The sequence below is a fragment of the Lissotriton vulgaris genome, chromosome 2_1, assembly GCF_964263255.1.
Source record: "Lissotriton vulgaris chromosome 2_1, aLisVul1.2, whole genome shotgun sequence".
Taxonomy (NCBI): Eukaryota; Metazoa; Chordata; class Amphibia; order Caudata; family Salamandridae; genus Lissotriton; species Lissotriton vulgaris.
The window spans coordinates 519,088,953-519,109,418 of record NC_141687.1 but is presented as its reverse complement, the minus strand read 5'-3'; the positions used below and the strand labels follow the sequence as shown (position 1 = coordinate 519,109,418).

Sequence of the window (20,466 nt, the reverse complement as noted above, 5' to 3'; positions counted from 1 at the left end):
GTTTGTTGCTAATGATTCTGCATGATCCGTAGCCTGCTGGGAATCCCTGTATACCTCCACGAGTATTCCAAGCTTTCATAGTCTCCAGTTTATTGATGGCAATGTGATGCCTGACTTTCTAAAAAATGTCCTCTCTCTAGTCTTTCTGACACTCTGATAATAAAATGTATGAGAAAGTGTTCTGTCCAGATCATCACGAGGTTAATGGTGCTAATCATATCAGCATGGGTAAATATGGATTTAATGGTGTAACACCTTATGAGTGCCTGCCTTGCCTGTCAATGGTTATGAGAATAGCAAAGCTGTCCTTTTAGTGCCCAAGTTTTTTGTACGTTTTTAATTGAATGAGTATTCTATGGGGTGATACTTTCCTCCTGGATAGCCTATGCAGTCCTGTATTTTTTTGTGAATCTTGTCTTCCCATTGGATCCATTAATTTCTTGCCTCAATCCAAGGGAGCAGAGGTATTCCAAACACACCAAACCCTTGACCCTTCGAATTGGTTTCAGACCACAAATTAAAGGCTATCAGTTCAGTTGTCAACTCTATAAGAAGATCCTGTGCCATCCACGGGGCTGAAGGAGGGCTGTAGACTTTGACTGTACTAAGACAGCAGGAATGTGTAATCTGAAGATCACCTGCCAGCAGTTCCTCTAACCAGGTATCCATTGTGCGCCTAATGGGGTGTATGAAGGTCTCACCTTCAAATATCATTTATGATTTTTCTAAATGTTCTGTTCATTGTACTGCCTGTGATTCAACCATGCAAGCACCTTGCAGTGGCACACATAAACATTTTTTTCTTTCTAAATCACAGCATGTTAAAGTGGATATGTGCTTGGTAATAATCTAACAACTATGTGTGACTTTTGTTTAATCCTTGTGTTTTACAAAAGGTTGAATGTAATGCGTGAGAGCAGAAATGAGATGTTCTAGAATGGGCTCATTCTTTCATTTGTGTTTTTTTGTCCATTAGCCCACAGGTTCAGGTGTCTCTCGTGGAAGTACTGAAGGATGTAAATCTTGATCCATCTGTAAAAGCTCTTGTCCTCTGTGGAGAGAATGGCAAGTTTAGTGGAGGTAAATATTTACAATCTGCACTTTGAAAATACTGGTTATACTCTGTTGTTGTCCATATCAAATTAATTGAGCATCTTCGGCTACTTGACATTTCTTGGTTACGCGACCGCAGTCCGACGCTTTTCAATGGAGATGACATCTCCGTGGTCCCGGTCCCGGTCCCGGAGTGAATATTGATTATAGGTTTGGTAATATGTCGCTTTTCGTACTCCCACCCCTCCCTGGCTCCTATATCCCTGTGTCGGGAGTCGTTAGTAAGGATGCCTTTTCTGGCGGACCCCCCGATTATGTGCAGGCCCAGGATGGGATCAAAGAAGAGGATAAGGCATGGCAGCCCCCCGCATGTCTGCAAACTGGCCCAGGCCACACCCATTGCCTCGCCTCCTCGTCCACGGTCCATCCCCTGCCTCACCTCACGGCAGTTCTTGTCCTTTGAAGCCGTGGACTGTCTGTCCTTTGTCCTGGGTGAAGTAGTGTAGGGGGGGGCTTGAGTCGTCGCCACGCCAGGAAGGAGGCACAACTCCCAAGCAACTGTGTCTGTGAGGACACAACACACTGCGGCAGCCAGCGCACAAGCGCACTATTTTAAAATTTATTTTGCACTGCACACTGTGCTGTGCACATATACTGATAACTGTTTTTACACACAAGTTCAACTAAGAGCAGCACACCTACTTCAATCAGTTGACTGCGACGTGTGTGATGTGTCGAAGTGCGGACGTTTGTGTGCTCCACCTCCTGAGTCCTTCCTGCGCGCACCTGGACGACTCCCTACACATTAGAGGTCGAGGAGTAACTAAACGTCACGGCGCGCGCGGCGCGTCCCGACTCCCGAATGGCCAATCACTGCATGGCTTCACATGCAGAAGTCACACAATGATTGGCCAATATATGTAGTGCTGAGCAGTGTGCCACCACCCACGCGCGGCATCCAATAATGTATTTTGCGTGGTGGGCCAGCCAATCCTGGCGCTGCATGCAGTGCCAGGATTGGCTAGGGGGGCACCTTTCAAACCCCGGGGCCCTGGCTAAGGCAGCACCCCCGGCCCCTTTGGTCCCTCTAAGGGGGAACTTACAATAAAGCGCATGCTCGGGCTAGTTACAGTCCAGAAATCCTCATGCGCACACTACTGCTGCTGGCGCTTTATTATTATATGTCGGTGACAGTTACTATTATTTTACTTTTAGTGCTGCTGGCTGCTATATGCTCACGGTGTGTCCAGGCTTAGTGGGGCTATGCCCCTACGCCCCAATGGACGCACCGCGGGTGCCATTTGGCCAAGTGTCGCCCAAAGTTTGCCCTTGCTATTAAGGTCCGTGGGCTCCCACACAGTCAGAAGGCACCTTTTGGCTTCGGGCTGAATTGCCACTCCCCAGGCTGTACTCATACATTTGTGTACCTGTTTCCAATAGTCTTGAATCATCGCACATTCAGAGTTAGTATGCATAAAGGAACCCTCTAATCCGCACTGTCTCTTACACAGCCCATCGTCAACCCTACCCATTAGTACCAGCCTAGGACTGGAGATGTAGATTCAGTGTAAAATTTTTAATTGGGCAAGTCCCAGTTTGGATGAGATAGCAACTTCCCTAGGGGAGGACAGTGCTTCCTGCCATTCTTCATCGTCTAGTTTGAGGCTGCCTCACTTCCATCGCTTCCTTAATGATACTCGGGTGTCAGGGGGGTTGTTGATAAGCTTTTTGTATGTGAGGGAGATGGCTTTGTCTGGCAAATACCCATCTAGCAATCTGTCCTCCAGAGTAGAGGATTCCGGAGGGGAGGACCTGGTGGGGATGTTAGTTTGGAGAGAGTGTCGGACCTGTATGTATCTAAAATATTCTGTGTCCGCTAACTCGTGTGTCTGCTGGAGTGAGGTAAATGAAACCACCCCGTTCGCTTCCCAAAGATCCCCAATGCGGGAGAGCCCAATTAGGTCCCATTTATTAAAGCCCCTTGTCCTCCCAAGTGAGCCTAAGTGCTCGTAGTCCCACAGAGGAGTGGCGAGTGTGAGCTTTCTGGCCCAGCCTAAGCTATGGTTGACCGTATACCAGAGTTGGACCAAGTGTTGTGTAGGTCCTGTTAGTGAGTATTTGTTGGGCCTGGAATAAAGTGCCTTAGTGAAGTTGCTCCCTGGGAGTAGCCACCTGTCCATTCTGTAACACCGGTCGCCACCAACACAGTAAGTGCAGTGATTTACGGCTGCGAGGTGAGCCGCCCAGGAATATTTTTTAATGTCAGGGAGCCCTATGCCTCCGTCATACCATCCGAGAGTAAGTTTGTGGCGCACTATGCACGGTCTACCATCCCATAATAGATCCCTTTGGATGCTTAGGACGTCTTTAAAGAACTTCGCCGGAACAAGGTCTGGGAAGTTCTGGAGGGCGTATAGGAAATGCGGTTGGGTCATCATTTTAAAGAGATCTGCTTGTCCCAATATTGACAGCGACAGCGTCTTCCTGGTTGTGGTGTCTCGTTTGAACCTCTGTAGAGGGGGAAGAAGGTTACGCCCATAGCGGAGTTTAACATCGGCTGTGATGAAAATGCTCAGGTATTTAAATCCATCTGCAGCTGTCAGGATGGGGCAGTCCCTTGGCAAGCGGGGGATCTCCATGCAGAATGTATAGTAGCGACTTGGATTTCTTCTTTTTCCATGGTATTTTGAAGGTGTTGCAAGCTGAGCTGGGATGTGTGTGCTTTGCTACTACAGCTGAGGTCACAAACCACGGTTACATTACATTGTGACTCACATAAAAGATGCGAACAGCTCTTTCATGCTGGCTCTTGTTTACAATTTGGAAGGTGTCGCAAAACCACTTTCACAATTCAGAAACACTTACCTCTCTCAAAACAGGTTCTGTGCATTGTAAAATGATGTTCTGCTATCAGCACCGTGATTTAAAGACTTTAAACCTAAAAAAAACCTTTGACATGTAGCCCCTGGTGGATTGACCTGTCGGCATTCTTCTTGCATTAAACAGGATTTTGTTTTCTTCTTGCGCTTTTCGCTGTGAAAATGCAGGCTCTGGACAGTGGTAGTATAATAGCTGCAGTAAATATACATATATCAATTTCACCTTGCAACTAACCTCAAAATAAATCACAGATGTGATGTGATACTGTGTTCAGATGCCTCATGAATCAGGATGCTTTACTAGGTCAGGGCTTTAAGTGTGCTGGGTCCTGCCTGTTCTCACCACATAGTGCAGTTCTAAAAAGCAGGTGCTGAGACGGGTCCCTATCGGGCTCTCCATGTTTGCCTTAATCCTCCGGGTGGAAGCAAAATCTTAACTCTGCAGCAGTTCCACCCTTCACTGCCTTTGATGTAACTTCAAAGAGACTGGTTATAGTTCTTTCACAGTCTCATCATTTTAGAACTGAAGCATTTTCAATGTTATTTACAACGAAGCCAATGTTGTTGCTTATTTGTCTCATGCAACTAACAACCATTGACAACGCCAATAGTACTGGCTTGTTCTAGGTGGAATGTTACTTATAGTGTTATTTATCTGAATGCACTGACAGAAGCAGCAAAATTACCAGACAGGTGGCAAAATATGCTAAGCACAGATTTCTTAGCTGACGTGTTTTTAAGCCATGCCCTTAGTTACATCGGCCAAGCCCCTTTGACTGACCCCACCAGTTTTTTCATCCCACTTCAAGCCCTGTACGAGGTACTGTACATATGGCTCTCCTGGATCTTTTCTTCATAATTTGACAACAGCAGTCAGCAGAAACAGATCATGCACCATTTAAGGTCATTTGTATCCTGCGAGCTAGAGTCAGTGGAGATGTAAACCTTAGGGGTTTGCATGAAACCCTAGGGGTTTGCGGAGAAGTGTGGCTCACTGGTTAGAAGCGGCAGACCCTTAAGCACAGGTCAGGCCCGGGACCAGGGTTCGATTCCCGACGCAGCAGGGTCTTGGGCTCAATGTCCGCGGATTCAACTCTGGGCAATAGCTTGCTTAATCTCCACAACGGCCCCAACAGCGCTGGGATGCCTGGCTTCACCTTAGGGGTTCCCAGGAGGGGGCATTTCACAGGGAAAGCCAGGAAGTGTTCCACAGCGGTATACAGCGCCAGGATGCCCCGAGATGGGGCGACAGTGCGCTTTACAAGTATACACACATTTACATTTACATTTACATATCACCTCAGTACGTTTGCTGACACACAAAACAAGGGAGGGGGCATGACACTTTAGGCTATACTGCCCCACCTGTGATCCTCCACTTCTTGGTATAACTATACTACTCTCTTACCTTTACCCTATTTTCCCCCACTCTTCTTACTTGCCGCTCAGATTTACTCGGGTATATCTTGCCGGTCTGTATCTTTTTGGACTGGATTTTTTTATACTGTGGACATTTCAATATCTCAAAGTTAGCACTGATCAGGCAATTCCCTTGTTATGCTTTCATGTCATAACCCTTCTGCACATCTATATAGACATGCTACAGTGATTACTGTTTCTAAGCTAATGTCATCCTTCTAAATGTTAACTCCTGTTATGACCACATTTTATACGGCGCTCCGCAAATTGTTTCTCTGCACTCCTGCGGTTGTGAAATCTATTGTGTAGTGCGCTGTAATAGTTTCATTGTGTGCTTCCCCCTACCCTTCCATATTCCTTTTATAGATCCCTCAAGCCAGTTTGAGTGGAGTCTACACAACTGAAAAAAAGAAAATAAACTGCTAGGCTAGACATTTTACAAAGAGAATGTGCGTGCTCCATTTTTCCCAGAGTCTGCTTTCATTTTCTTATGCACAATGTATGGATTTAAGACAAAGCATACTTTCAGTGCTCTGTAAATAAGAACGCACAGGGCAGGAGAGATGTGGTACTATCCTTGTGCTCTCTTTTGCTGTATATGTGAACAACAGCAGTTGAGTGACTTGGTGCAATTTTAATATTTCAGACTCAGGTGCAATGTCATGGTCACTAACAGCAAATGTACTTGCCCATGGAGGTTGGCACAATTTATTAGGTCTTGCATTTGCGAAGACCTTTTGATTTTGCTAAAATGATATGTATAATATATTCATCTGACACAAAGCTGGCCACTCTGAAGACTGCACTCTAGTCCAGCAGTGCAGGACCCATTTAGCTATGTCAAATGGTTGCTGCTTTACTTCTCCCAGTGTCACTCTGTGAGATTCTAGTAATAAAGTCCATCTGAGCAGATCTTCCCGACCACTTCTCTCACCACACATGCTTGCTCAGGACCATGGACTGTAAACAAAATATTAAACTGGACAACTCAGTGCAGTAACCATATAAATAGATTATGATCATATGCAATACCACAAAAAGACCTGCAGAGTTGCTCAAAACTCTGAGCATACCGAAAAAACTTGAAGTGCATTAATGTCTCAAACTGATATAAGCTTGTAGTTATGTTGGTTGTCTATTTACTTACTTATATACTATTGTGCAACCTCCTCTGATGTGTCTATAAAACGTAGCTTTTGTTGCGAATTTTTGTCCTGAATTTTGATCTTCTGTCATGAATTTTGACCCTTTGTCCTGAATTTTTACACTCACAGTCCTGAATTTGAACCCATGCCAGTTGGTCACCCTACATGAGATGCAAAAACTTAATGGGGGCATCTATGGGGTCTACATTGCCCACAAAACCTTTCACCAAAGGAGGAGGAGCTGTCAGCTGTGCCCCAATGCCAGCCACAGTACTCATAAGCACAGTTGGTCTCCCGCAGCATGGGTCACCAAAACTCATTGGGATTGCACCTCTGGAAACTGCATTGCCCACAAAACCTTGCCCCAAGCCAGCTGCAGCGCTCATAAACCCAGTTGTTCTCCCGGCAGCACAGGTTGCCAAAATGCAAGTTCTGGGAACTGCTTCGCCCACAAAACCTTGCTCCAAAGAAGAAGGCGATGATGTCAGCTGTGCCCTACTGTCAGGCACATTTCTCATAAGTGCAATTGTTCTTCCGCAGCGTGGGAGGCTTGTGGGCAAAGCTTGTATTAAGGGGGGGGGCCTGTCCACACCTATCGGAGCCTGGAGGAGGAAGAGGAGGAGGTCGGGCTGGGCCACCACTTTTTTGCCTTTTTTAAGGTACTGATATAGTGGGATTGGTCTTCAGCGGTGGTCAAATGCCTTTGAACCTTTATTGATGACTAATGGTCACAGGGCTTTGCTTCCTCAACCTATTGTATTTCTTTGAGGCTATTTGTTTTGTATTTTTTTTTTGAGTGAGTGACCTGGAAGAGTTGGGTTTTACCTGGCTTTGGTGTTCTCGGATAACAAGGTCCCTGCGCCAGGAATTGCAGTCACGCCCCTTGTAGCTCCCACCTTAGTAGTCACACTGGGCTTGACTTTCAGTGGCAGCAACTGAGCGTTTATATTTGCTGTCATTGGGGGTATCCTTCCACTATGTATATTGTGAAAACCGTGTGTACAGAATGGAAAAAAGGAAGAAGCTTGATGCAGCAGCAGGTTCCACTAAAGCAAAGTAACCACTCAAAACATCATGGGACATTGTGTGTTGGATAGGATTGATAATTTGTTAGAAGAAATTCTCACTCCCACCACTTCACTCTGCCTGACAATTCTAAAAACCCACCCTTTTCCAGCTATCAGTAAAGAAAATAAGCGTATTCCAAAGATCTTCGAGAAAGTAAAGACACAAGCTATTCTAGACGCTCTAAGTGGAAGCTCCCAGGACACTTCCACTCAAGTCCCTGATTTGAGGGCTTAGACTCCAAAGCAGTCTAGTTCAGCAATTGTGTGCCAAAATAGATATTCTGCTTTAAATATAGATGGAGTGGATATTGATGGGTGGGGTGGGCGAGGGAGATCACATGCAATAGAAAACCCAGCGAGCCACAAGCTGTCCCAAGGGATCTAGAAAGTTTAGTGGATATCATATCTGGACTAAGGGAGAAAGTCCGTGACCTGAAAAAGACTATTGCTGCCTTGGAGAAGAAAGTGAATGAAGCCTTAGACCAGAATAGAACTAGGCAGGGTGAGAAGGCTGCAAAGCCACCAAGGGTGTGAGCAGGGCTTATCTTGGGTGTGTATCCCCCTTACCCTGATTAAAGTGGTGGGTTCTGCCTGGCTTAGGTGAATACTCTAGCTAACCAGAAACTCATTACTAACATTGGTGCTCAGCGGTGAGGATAGGACTTGCGTTTGAACAGTACCACAGTGACTCATTGTTGCACTACAAACTGCAGTTAGACTGTTTTGTTTTTCTCCTTGGTCATTTTCTGTTATTGTGTACTCCTGTTGCTTCAGCTCTTGCCCCTCTGAATCTCACTGCTGCTCTTGTGGTTGTGTACCTTGCAAGATTGGGGTTAGTCTATGATGAGGATGACCTGTTGGAGTACACTGTGGAAGGGTTAAAGGGGTTCTGCAGAGAAAGGGGAATAGCTGGGGGTGAGGAATTCCACCTGAGGACCTTCGCAGAGCCTTTTTCCAGTTTGAATGAAACCACAGTGTGGGCTGGGCTTGTGGTCCAGGGGCAGTAGAGGTATCAGGTTGTGGTGCAGGAACGAGTAGGACACCTGTTCGTGGGGTTAAAGAGGGCTTTATTGGTATTCCTCGGTTTGTTTTTGTCATTAATGTTCTCCTCGTTCTGAACGTTAGTCTCTCTTTTGCGAACTGACTGGGATCCGTTTTGGCGTTCGGGTGTTCATTCTTCTTGTCTTCTGGGTATAGCACTGCCCCTCAAGGTCTGGTCAGGGTCTGGGTTTTAAGCTGCTACCTCGGCTCCGGTGTCCCATGGAAAGAGAAGACCAACAGAAAGGGAGCCGCTAGTTCAGCTGTCCGCTGGGGTCTTAGGCACCTAGGGACCGGGTGTAGTGAGTCGGGAGAGGAATCACCGGTGTACGTGCACAACTCTAACACACGCCAGTGAAGTGGATGGGATGTACACAGACAGTGAGGGTAAACGCAGGGTAAATGGAAACGAGAGGGGGGGGGTAACGCAGGATACAAACAGGGGTTCTGTACACTATTTTACACGCTTGCTTCCCACCCAAGCCGCCATACGCTGCCGTACCTGGGAAAGCGACGCTCCTCCCCCGGGAGAGTGGCACGGCGGCTCGCAGGGTCGTTGGCCTCCTGGCTTCGCCTCGGACGCTCCTCCGCTTGCTCCCAGTTGTTCTTCGGGTTCTCCACTTCTTCCTTCGGTTCTGCAATCTCCGGTCTCTGGTACTCCGTCTCCGCTCCTCGCCGTCTCTTCGGGGGTGATGTCACACGCCATGAACATCACTTCCTCAGTTTTAGCCAATCCGGTCTCGCTGACGTGTGCAAGAGGAGGATCCTCCTCCTCCGTGCATGCCCAGTTAAAGGAGCCGCGTTCCACTTCTTCGTGTTCGTCGTGATCCGTACCCCATGACTCTGTCTGTAAGGAAGGAGGTTGTACTGGGTCAATTCCGGGTGCCCACCACTCTTCTTCAGTACGCAGCCTCACCCCGTTACACTCCTTCCCCCCTGGATTCTCCCGATTGGGGAGAATGGGCATGCAAGAGAGAAAATCAGCGTTCCCATTGTCCCTCCCCTTCCGATGTACAACCGTAAACGCAAAGGGCTGGAGGAAGAGGAACCACCGCAGTATCCTAGCGTTCTGTGTCCTGTTCTTTTGCATCCACTGCAAAGGGGCATGATCTGAGTAGAGGGTAAAGGCTTTCCCCTCCAGATAATAACGTAACTTCTCCACTGCCCATCGTATTGCCAGACACTCTTTTTCAACGGTGGGATACCTTTGTTCCCGTGGGTGGAGTTTTCTACTTATGTACAGTATCGGATGTTCTACTTTGTCTTCCCCTATTTGTGACAGGACTGCTCCTATACCTGTGTCCGAAGCATCTGTGGCTAGTGTAAATGGCTTTTCAAAGTCTGGGGGTAGCAACACAGGACTAGTGGTGATGGCTTTCTTCAGTAGAACGAAGGCATTCCTAGCTTCCTGTGAAGGAGGGAGAGGTAGGGTGTTCTTGACATTTTTTTGGAGTAAATTGGTCAGGGGAGTGGCTATATCGGCAAAGTTCTTTATGAATCGCCGATAGTAGCCCATGAGGCCCAAAAAGGCTCTGAGTTCTTTTTTGGTTGACGGAAACGGAGTTTCTGTAATAGCTTTGATTTTCTCCTCCTGGGGCGCTATCACTCCGTCCCCTAGCATAAACCCAAGATATTTCACCTTTGAGAAAGCTGCCCTGGATTTCCTGGCGTTAACATGCAATCGGGCATCTCTCAAAGAGGCCATAACCCTGGTTACATGTTCCAGGTGCTCTGTCCATGTATGACTAAAAATGACTATGTCATCCAAATACACAGAACTGTAGCTGGTATGTGGGGTTAACACCGTATTCATTAGTCTCTGGAACGTGGCAGGCGCCCCGTGGAGGCCGAAGGGAAGGACATTGAACTCGTATAATCCTTCCTCTGTGGCAAATGCAGTTTTGTGGCAGTCCTCCTCCCTTAAGGGTACCTGCCAATAACCCTTTGTCAGATCCAGAGTTGTTATGTATTTGGCTTCCCCTATACGTTCAATCAATTCACCCTGGGTATGGGGAACGCATCGAATGAGGAAATGGCGTTCAGTGCCCTGAAGTCCATGCAAAAACGGGTGGACCCATCAGGCTTGGGCACCATGACTATCGGGGATGACCAGTTACTTTTTGAGGGTCTGATGACACCGAGCTCTAACATGCTAGCGACTTCCTTTCTCACGTCCGCCCTTTTTGCTGCTGGTATGCGATATGCCCTTTGTTTTACTATACTACCCTGGGTTGTATGTATCTCATGTTCTGCCAAGTGGGTGCAGCCAGGGGTGTCGGAAAACAAGGGGGAAAAAGGGCGGAGTTCGTTCAGCAGTTCCTGTTTCTCTGTGTCGGATAACTCCGGGTTGATGGGTAGGAAGGCTAGGGTTGATTTATCACTGCCTTCAGGAAGGGTCAGATTGGAAGAACGAGGTACTGGTCCCAACCATTTTTTTAGGAGATTCATGTGAAAGGTCTGCTTGCGGGTGGGCGACATTTGTAGCCTGTAGGTGGTACTGCCGAACTTCTCTAGCACTTGATACGGCCCTTTACATTCACTCCTGAATTTCTGTGTGGAGGAAGGGTGCAACACTAGAGCCCAGTCCCCTTGGTTCAGGGTTCTCCATCGTTAGCCTTTATCGTAATACCGCTTTTGTTGGCTTTGGTCCGACTTCAGGTTTGAATAGGCCAAATCCCTAAGTTTCCCCAATCGTTACCTCAACTGCTGTGTATATTCTAGTAGGGACCGCTGTTCGTTGGCCTCTTCTTTTTCCCATGCTTCCCTGGTTATTTCGAGCAGGGACCTTGGTTGCCGGCCATACAGTAGTTCAAAGGGCGAGTATCCAAGGCTACTCTGGACCTGTGCTCTTACCACATATAGAGTCAACGGGAGCATTCTGTCCCAGTCCTTATTTTCTGAAGTCAACAGTTTCTTGAGGGTGGTTTTTAGAGTCCTGTTGTATCTTTCCACTAAACCATCCGTTTGTGGGTGGTAAGCAGATGTGCGGATGTGTTGTAGGTCCAAAGTTTTGCATACCTCTCTCATCATACGTGACACAAAGGGCGTCCCCTGATCCGTCAGGATCTCACGGGGAAACCCAACCCTTGAAAATAGTTCAACAAGTTTTTCTGCTACATTCCTAGTGGTGGGGCTGCTTAATGGAAACGCCTCCGGGAAACGGGTGGAATAATCCACCACCACTAGTGCATAGGTATGTCCCCTAGAGGAGCGGGGCAGGGGCCCTATGAGATCCATGCCCACGCGTTCCCATGGATTGCCGATAATAGGCAGGGGTTGTAACGGCACCGCTGGGGGTCTGGTCATATTTTTCCTCTGACACACCTCACAGTGTTGACAATAGGCCTCTGTCTCTTTATAGATACCCGGCCAATAAAATAAGCTCAGAATATTTTGGGTAGTCTTCTCTGCCCCACTGTGTCCTGCTGTCAAATGAGTGTGGGCGTAGAACAATATCTGTTCTCGGAATGCACGTGGCACCACCAGCTGTCTAGGCTCTCCCTCCTTCCCTTCCCGATACAACAGTTAATTTTCAATGCTAAAGCGGGGGTATCCCTGAGACAAGTTGGTAGTCTGGGCAATGTGGGCGGCCTCCCACGCATTCAAAAGTGTTGGGTCGTTAGACTGTGCATACTTAAACCCCCTGTCTATGACCCATGGTTCGGTGGACAGGTAAGCCTCTGCAGGACGTCTGTCTAACTCCCTTTTAAACAGGGCTAGGAATTGTGGATTGTCCACCCCTAATATCAGTTCTTCAGGCAAGGACCCCACCACTCCTACTCTTACTGTACAGGGTTCCCTCCCTGTTGGGTGTATGGTAATACGTGCAATGGGATAAGTCTTGACGTCCCCGTGGACACACCGAATGTGTACTTCGCCCTCCTGCCCTATCTGAGAGGGATACACGAGTTTCTCCCTTATTACTGACTGTCTACAGCCCGAGTCTAGGAGAGCTTTTACTGGAGTGTGGTTCACCCGTACCTTTACGTAATAGGAAGGCCCCATTTCTGCGCTGTACATCACTGCCTTAGGAATGTACCCAACTTCCATGGGTTCCTCCGCTGGTTTTTTTCCTGGGGCATAACCGTGCTATGTGGCCCCACTCCCCACACTCAAAGCACTGGGGCCCTCTTAACGGAGTTATGTCCGGGCGGAAGGGCCGTGTTTTCATGGGTTCAAAGACGGCCTTCTTTTTCTCCGTCTTGGGTGGAGGGACTGAAGTCTTGGAGGGTTTCTCTGTCTCCCATGGAAAGGTTCGGGGAGCGGCCCTTGTATAGTTTGCCGCCATTTAAATCGCCTGAGCTGCGGTCAGGCCTGGATGTTGCCTCAACCATCTTTGGGTACCATAGGGTAGTGCTTCCATGAACTGTTCCAAAATGATGCTTGTCATGACATCTTCTTTGCTCCGAGTTTCGGGTCTTAGCCATTTTTCCGCCGACATTTTCAGACGCAGATATAATGTTTTTGGGTTTTTCCCTGTGACTCCTTTTTCCTTCCGAAACCTGAGTCTGTAGGCTTCGGCATCCATACCAAGGTGATCCAGTATCACCCCCTTGATCTCGGTATAGGTAGACGTTCCTGAATGGTTAGCGACCTGGTAGGCTGTCTGTGCTTCTCCCGTCAACAAGGGAGCGAGAAAGAAAGGCCATTTTTCCTCTGGCCACCCACATGCGCGGGCAGCTCTTTCGAAATTGACCAGGAAGGCGTCCTGGTCTTCGCCTATGACGTACTTCTGTAGGGAGACCCCCGATGGATGAGGTCCGAAAGGTCTTCGATCTACCGACACCGCGGTTCCTGGGGTCTGCACCACTTTTTGTAAATTGTCCATTTGTTGAGTCATGGTGTTGCGGAATAGGGCTCGGTCTGCATCCGCGGTACTGATTTGTTGGCCAATAGCCCACTCCAGTTTCTGTTGCCCATCAATTAAGGTTTGAATAACTTGTTCCATGATCGGGTCTTGCTCTGAGGGAGTAGATCCCACTTCTGACACCACTGTGGGCTGGGCTTGTGGTCCAGGGGCAGTAGAGGTATCAGGTTGTGGTGCAGGAACGAGTAGGACACCTGTTCGTGGCGTTAAAGAGGGCTTTATTGGTATTCCTCGGTTTGTTTTTGTCATTAATGTTCTCCTCGTTCTGAACGTTAGTCTCTCTTTTGCGAACTGACTGGGATCCGTTTTGGCGTTCGGGTGTTCTTCCTTCTTGTCTTCTGGGTATAGCACTGCCCCTCAAGGTCTGGTCAGGGTCTGGGTTTTAAGCTGCTACCTCGGCTCCGGTGTCCCATGGAAAGAGAAGACCAACAGAAAGGGAGCCGTTAGTTCAGCTGTCCGCTGGGGTCTTAGGCACCTAGGGACCGGGTGTAGTGAGTCGGGAGAGGAATCACCGGTGTACGTGCACAACTCTAACACACGCCAGTGAAGTGGATGGGATGTACACAGACAGTGAGGGTAAACGCGGGGTAAATGGAAACGAGAGGGGGGGGGGTAACGCAGGATACAAACAGGGGTTCTGTACACTATTTTACACGCTTGCTTCCCACCCAAGCCGCCATACGCTGCCGTACCTGGGAAAGCCACGCTCCTCCCCCGGGAGAGTGGCACGGCGGCTCGCAGGGTCGTTGGCCTCCTGGCTTCGCCTCGGACGCACCTCCGCTTGCTCCCAGTTGTTCTTCGGGTTCTCCACTTCTTCCTTCGGTTCTGCAATCTCCGGTCTCCGGTACTCCGTCTCCGCTCCTCGCCGTCTCTTCGGGGGTGATGTCACACGCCATGAACATCACTTCCTCAGTTTTAGCCAATCCGGTCTCGCTGACGTGTGCAAGAGGAGGATCCTCCTCCTCCATGTATGCCCAGTTAAAGGAGCCGCGTTCCACTTCTTCGTGTTCGTCGTGATCCGTACCCCATGACTCTGTCTGTAAGGAAGGAGGTTGTACTGGGTCAATTCCGGGTGCCCACCACTCTTCTTCAGTACGCAGCCTCACCCCGTTACACACAGGAAAAGCAGCCTTAAAAGAGAACAAGGGGGTAGTGGCCCTTACGAGAGCGAGCAGGATGAAAACATGACTAGGCAAGGATGCAGTAGAGCTTGAGGACCCCATGGAAAAGGAATCCCTTGCTGGGTCTAGTGCCTGGTCAGAGCAGTGGTTCCTCTTAAGGTCGGTTCCCAGAGGAGCTGGTTGATGGGTGGGTGGAAAGGCAACACCAGCTGGCGTTGGAAAGGCCCAAATTGGAGCATGCCGAGGAGCTAGCGCAGCTGGCTTTGGAGAAGAGAAAGTCTGAGGTTGAGAAAGCCTTAGTTCAGGAGAAGATGGCTAAGGTAGAAAGGGCGTTCACCAGAGGCAAACTAGTTCTTGAGAAAAGGTTTTTCCTTGAGCGTAGTTTCAGTATTCTGGGCTCAACAGTGATACAGGTGGAGTCCAGTGGTGGCAGCAATGATGTGTCCAGTGTAGAAAACTCCACTCACAGAACCAAGAGTGTGGTACCTACCTAGGTCCCAAGAAGAGGGTGTCACCCCTAAAGCGTATAGGTTGAGGTTCAGGGGCAGAAGGAAACTGTCTCCCTAGTCTGGAGAGAGTTTGTGGAGGATTGTTACAAAGCACTGGAGAAATGGCTGATGGGTAGCATAGCAAACAGATTTGATGGGATGTTCAATATGATTGTCTGAGAGCATATGTTCCGTTGTTTTCCAGGGCTATGTTGACATCTGTTGGAGCTGGAAAGGCATTTGAGAATGCTCCCAAAGGGAGTGGCTCAGATTTTTCCTGACCAAGACAGGTAGGATAGGTTTGAGATAGCCCGGCTAGGTCCCAGTGTAGTGTAAGGTTTAGAGGGTCCCATGTGCCTTCTCAGGTGAGGAGGAGGGGTGGGTGTCGGCTGAGCCCCAGGTTGGCCAAAACCCAGTCCCAAATCCTGTTTTGTTTCATGAGTGAATGCCAGGAGAGGGACCTAGTCTATACCGGGAGGCCATCCGCTGAAGAGGGGAAGGGGGGTTGGGGGATTGAGGGGGGAATCCCATAGTGTCAGCAGAACTTGGACGGTGGCCGGGGGAGGTGGCTGTCACAGTCGTCCCACCAGTTCTGGTGTCTGGCTTCACCACCACTTTGTGGAGGGTGTGGAAGCCCAGGTGGAAGGGTGAGAGGGGAGGCAGTTTCTAGTGGAAGAACCAGTGGGTCATTGGCCAGCTCTGAGGGTAGAGCACTGTCCGATGGGCAGGTGTAGGGACAGTAGTGCCCGGCAGGCTTTGATGCAACACATGAGTGTGTTACCCTGGGATGGGGAAGGTTGGGGGGGGATTAGGTGTACTCCACGGAAACTCCTGGTTTGCTAGGCACATGCTCAGCTGCATGGTGTAGTCCTGGGTTGGGAGACCAGGTTCAAGATGTCACCCCTGACATGAAGGGAACGACTGCTAGCAGTGTCCCTACCGTGCTGTCTTCTGGGGGTACTGTTTCAGGTGGAAGGGTGCAGAAGTCTATGAGAGGGGGACTGGGGAGGAATGACCCTGCCCTGAACCCTGGTTCAACCCTAGGGTGCTGACCCTGGGTTGGGAGACCAGTTGCAGGCTGGAACCCCTGAATTAACTGGTGGGAGAATTGTGCGGGATGGCTGACACTAGCACCCTGATGGTTCTGGGGGTACAACTCCTAGGAGGAGGGTGAGGAACTCCAGAAGGACGGGTAGGGGGAGGCGAGCCTCACCCGTGACCCCTGTCCAGCCTAAGGGTGCAGACGCAGTGCCAGAGCACCGGTGACTGGGTAGAACCCCTGCACTGGTGGGAGGTAGAGTAGAGCAAGGAAGCTATGCAGCTGGCATTACCGCCCCCACTCTGCGAGATTCCAGAGACCAGAAACCCCTGGATGGCCTTGGGCCTGGTACTTGCCACTGACAGCTAAGGAATCCTCATGGGTTAGTTTAGTTGGTCTTGAGAGCATAGATAGAGGGACCCACATGGGCTCAGTTTGGCGTAGAAATGCAACGTGCCCCTGCAGTTGCGGGCCAGTGTCCATGTTCTATCGACCCCAAGCAGAGAAGCCCATCAAGGTATTGATTAGTCTATCCTGGCTTTCAGCTGGAAGTGTGTTCTGTTGAACCTGGCCCTTTTTGCAGGGTTATCCCATACCTTTTTGCCTTCTCCTGTATTTTTCTTACCCTGTTTTTGTCTGTCTGTTTTTGACTGCTGATCAGTGCTAAAATGCATGTGCTTTATCCTGTTAACTTGGTAAGATTGGTCTACACCTGTTTGGCATATTACATTTACCGATTTCAAAAGTGCTTTATTCGAGTATTACTCATAAAAGCAGACATACAAACATATAATAAAAATCAATTACATTTACAGAGTCATTTAGACATAAGCAGGTAACACAATTTTAAAAACTATTACTCATCATAAACACGGGTGCAAAGTTCATTACTATTTAAAAATACCAAAATGATGATCACAAGGACAGTATGTTAAAAATCATTAAAATTTCATACCATTAAAATTTCATACCGATGATACATTAAATAAACCATTACAGAGAATAGACAATAGTCTAGCAGTCTCTGAACAACTAAATAAACATTTACAGAGAATAAACAATAGTCTAGCAGTCTCTGAATTATTAATAAACTGTTACAGAGAATAGACAAATGTCTAGCAGTCTCTGTACAACTAGGCAGTGAGTAGTTAACCTACCAGCAATCTCTGCCTTATAACCCACGCCCACCCCAGGTACTTTGCGGTGGCAATTATGATCCAGTTTACAGAAGTGGATCTTACAATACGCAGCGCTACCATGCTACTTTTTGTGCCTAAGTTCCTGCACATAGGAGCCAACCAAGCTCGCCTTGGTACAGAATATACTGGGCAAGAAAACAAAAAGTGACCAAGAGTTTCGTTTCCTACCCCACAGACTGGACAAATAGCTACACCTCCTGATTTCCACTTAGATGTTAAATTACGGAGGGGGAGGGAACCAACCCTCAATTGGAAAAGCAGTTTCCTGTCCATGGGGTTCGATATGTAGTCCCAGTACATTTCATAAATAGGGTACATCTTAACTTCTAGGAAACTGGTGGTCATGGACCCACTGTTAGTACTGAGCATACTCCTTTTAGCAACATATTCCCCAAAAATGTTTTTTAAAATAGACTTGGTGGGAAATGAAGCCCCGGCTGGATCGGTCCATAAAGCATTTAGTCCTAATTCGAACAATGCAATCTTTAATGTTTTGAACCATCTAATTTTATTATAACGATCAGCTTTAATAACGTCAATGAACCCATCCTCGTAGTGGGAGAGCTCCGGCGTAGTCCAGAGCCTACGCCAGTATAAAATCGGGCGTAGTTTGGCCATTTCCGAAATTTCTCTCCTACCAAGCTCATATCGCAGGGGCAATAGCGGACTGCTCTGAGGGGTACCTGTCAGTGTCCTAAAGAATTTATTCTCTGATATTTGGAGTTCCTGCATATTTTCGTGCCCCCATAGCTCCGCACCATACAAAGCTGACCCAATTGCTTTTGCCTCGTATATTATCAATGGTGGTTTGATGGGTTTGGTCAGCGATTTCCTGTGTTCCTTGATAATAGTGCCGGCTAGTTGCTTGTGCCTTAATGTAGCAATATTAAGATGTTGATGCCACCTATTGTCATTTGAAATAAGGATCCCCAGGTAAGTAAATGATTTTACAACCTCCAGAATGCGTCCACTCATGGAAATTTTGGATTTAAAATTTCTATGTGGATTAAAAACCATGAGTTTTGTTTTGGAAGCATTCACCTCCAGTCCGTGATCTACACAGAACTCGTCAAATATTGCCAATGCTTTTTGCAGACCACTTGGGGTTTTAGATAAAATTAACGTATCATCGGCGAACATTAAAATGGGAACTTTTACACCTGCGAGAAAGGGAGCATCCACTACCTGAGATTGCATGCGGGAAACGATACCATTAATAAAAAGGGTGAACAGGGTTGGGGCCATTGAGCACCCTTGCCGAACCTCGCGCTCAACGGGAAATTCGGCGGTGTCGTTACCGTACCCACCCCATCGGATTTTGGCATAGTTGCCTTTGTGCAATCGCATGATTAAAGTCAACAGGTCCCCTGGGACCCCTAGAGCCGCCAGTACTTCCCACAGTTTTGCCCTTGGTACCAGGTCGAAGGCAGCCCGCAGATCAACAAATGCTGCGTACAGGCTGCCTCCGCCTAGCACCACGGTCCTCCACTGGATCAGTTGAAAACGAAAGACTTGATCCACAGTGCTGGTTGCCCTGCGAAATCCAGCCTGAAAGGGAGATAGAATGTTGTTATCATCAGCCCAGTCGAGCAACCTATTAACGATCACTCGCCCCACTATTTTTTGAATAGTATCTATTAAACTAATAGGGCGGTAATTACAGGGCTGTGCGTGATCTCCTTTTTTATATACCGGGATGATTACAGCACCCCGCCAGGTTACTGGGATATCTGCACCTCTGGCAATATTGTTTATTAGCAGGTGGATGTATTTGCACCATCTTTCAGTATCATTTAAAAAAACATCTGCTGGAACCCCGTCAATGCCAGGAGCGCGACCACTTTGAACAGTTTTAAGGGCAGTCAGTATTTCGCACTGCGTGAAAATATCATCTTCTGCCAATAAAAAGGGCAAGCATCTACTATTTACAGTCTGATCCCTGGAAGCATACTGTTCACTAAAAAATGAAACCCAGGCGTCCTGGGGGACATTGTTAGTACTAGCCTCTTCAAGCCTATCATGACCCCATTTGACTATATGCCAAAATAACCTAGAATGATTTTGGTCGCTTGCACATTTTAACTTGTTCCAGTGGGCTTCATCCCAGTCCTTTTTCGCTTTGGCTATGCAATGTTTGTATTGTTTCCTGGCTGATCTAATAACCTCCAGGTTTTTATTCTTAATTGCATCTCCCAAGGAGGTTCTTGCCACCTTACAGTCGTGATTATACCATTTAGCAGCTCTATAGGCACAGACCCGCTTTCTATTTACCGGTTTTAAGAAGTGACATTTGATTTCATTAAAGAGATCATCATGAACCTTGGTAGTATTATTTTGACTCGAAGAATACCCAGCCACTCCCTCAAGGGCCATTATAGCCTTATCAGTTGCCATGCTTATTTTTTCTAAAACCAGCGGATCTGTCCTAACGCTTGTCCACCTCAACCTGCGCATGTCATTAGTTGGTACAATCAACGGGGGTAAGGATTCGACACAAATACTAGGAGCAATAACATCAGACAGCCACCATTTGTGGAGAACACATAAAGGGTTGTGATCACTCTCGAGCCTTTCCAAAACAACCATATCAGTAACAGATGACCATAGGGACATACTACATATGACATAATCAATGCGGCTCTTATTTCTCCCGTTGTTAAAAGTCATGGCTGGTACTCTATCTGACTTTGTCCGACCATTCAAAGCCCTTAACCCTTGTTCAAGGCACATAGCATTTAAACCTAAAATATCCTCGGTCCAGCGAGTTATTGGGGTTGTATCAAGTGCGGGGATGTCCCAATTCTTATTTTCCTCCGCACCCAAGAAAGCCTCGCCAGTATCTAGTGGTTCAAAAGTGCGGTTTAGGTCGCCTGCTATTATTATGTTATTCCCAGAAGAGTAAATTTCTAGAAGATTATACAAAGACAAGAGGACCTCTGATTTTCCTGCACTTCCACCTCTGGCATATATATTAAAAATGTCAATGGAGGTGGATGAGTCACTCGTGAGTCTAATGAGCTGAATATCTTTTTGGTGGAGCTCCAGGTTTTTCACTACGACCTTTAGGGACTGGCGGACCCATATGGTGAGTCCCCCCATCGGACGCCCTTTGGGGCCCTTAGTGGCCGGAACATAAAAATTCAAGTACCCC

General features: G+C 47.8%; 1 protein-coding gene across 1 annotated transcript in view; it reads left to right on the top strand.

Moving 5' to 3' along the window:
• Positions 1-20,466, top strand: part of EHHADH (enoyl-CoA hydratase and 3-hydroxyacyl CoA dehydrogenase) — a 529,591-nt gene that overhangs the window by 34,576 nt on the left and 474,549 nt on the right. The window contains exon 2 of the mRNA XM_086955432.1: positions 977-1,080. Coding sequence (XP_086811558.1) covers positions 977-1,080 — 104 coding nt within the window. The remainder of the gene's footprint in view (positions 1-976; positions 1,081-20,466) is intronic.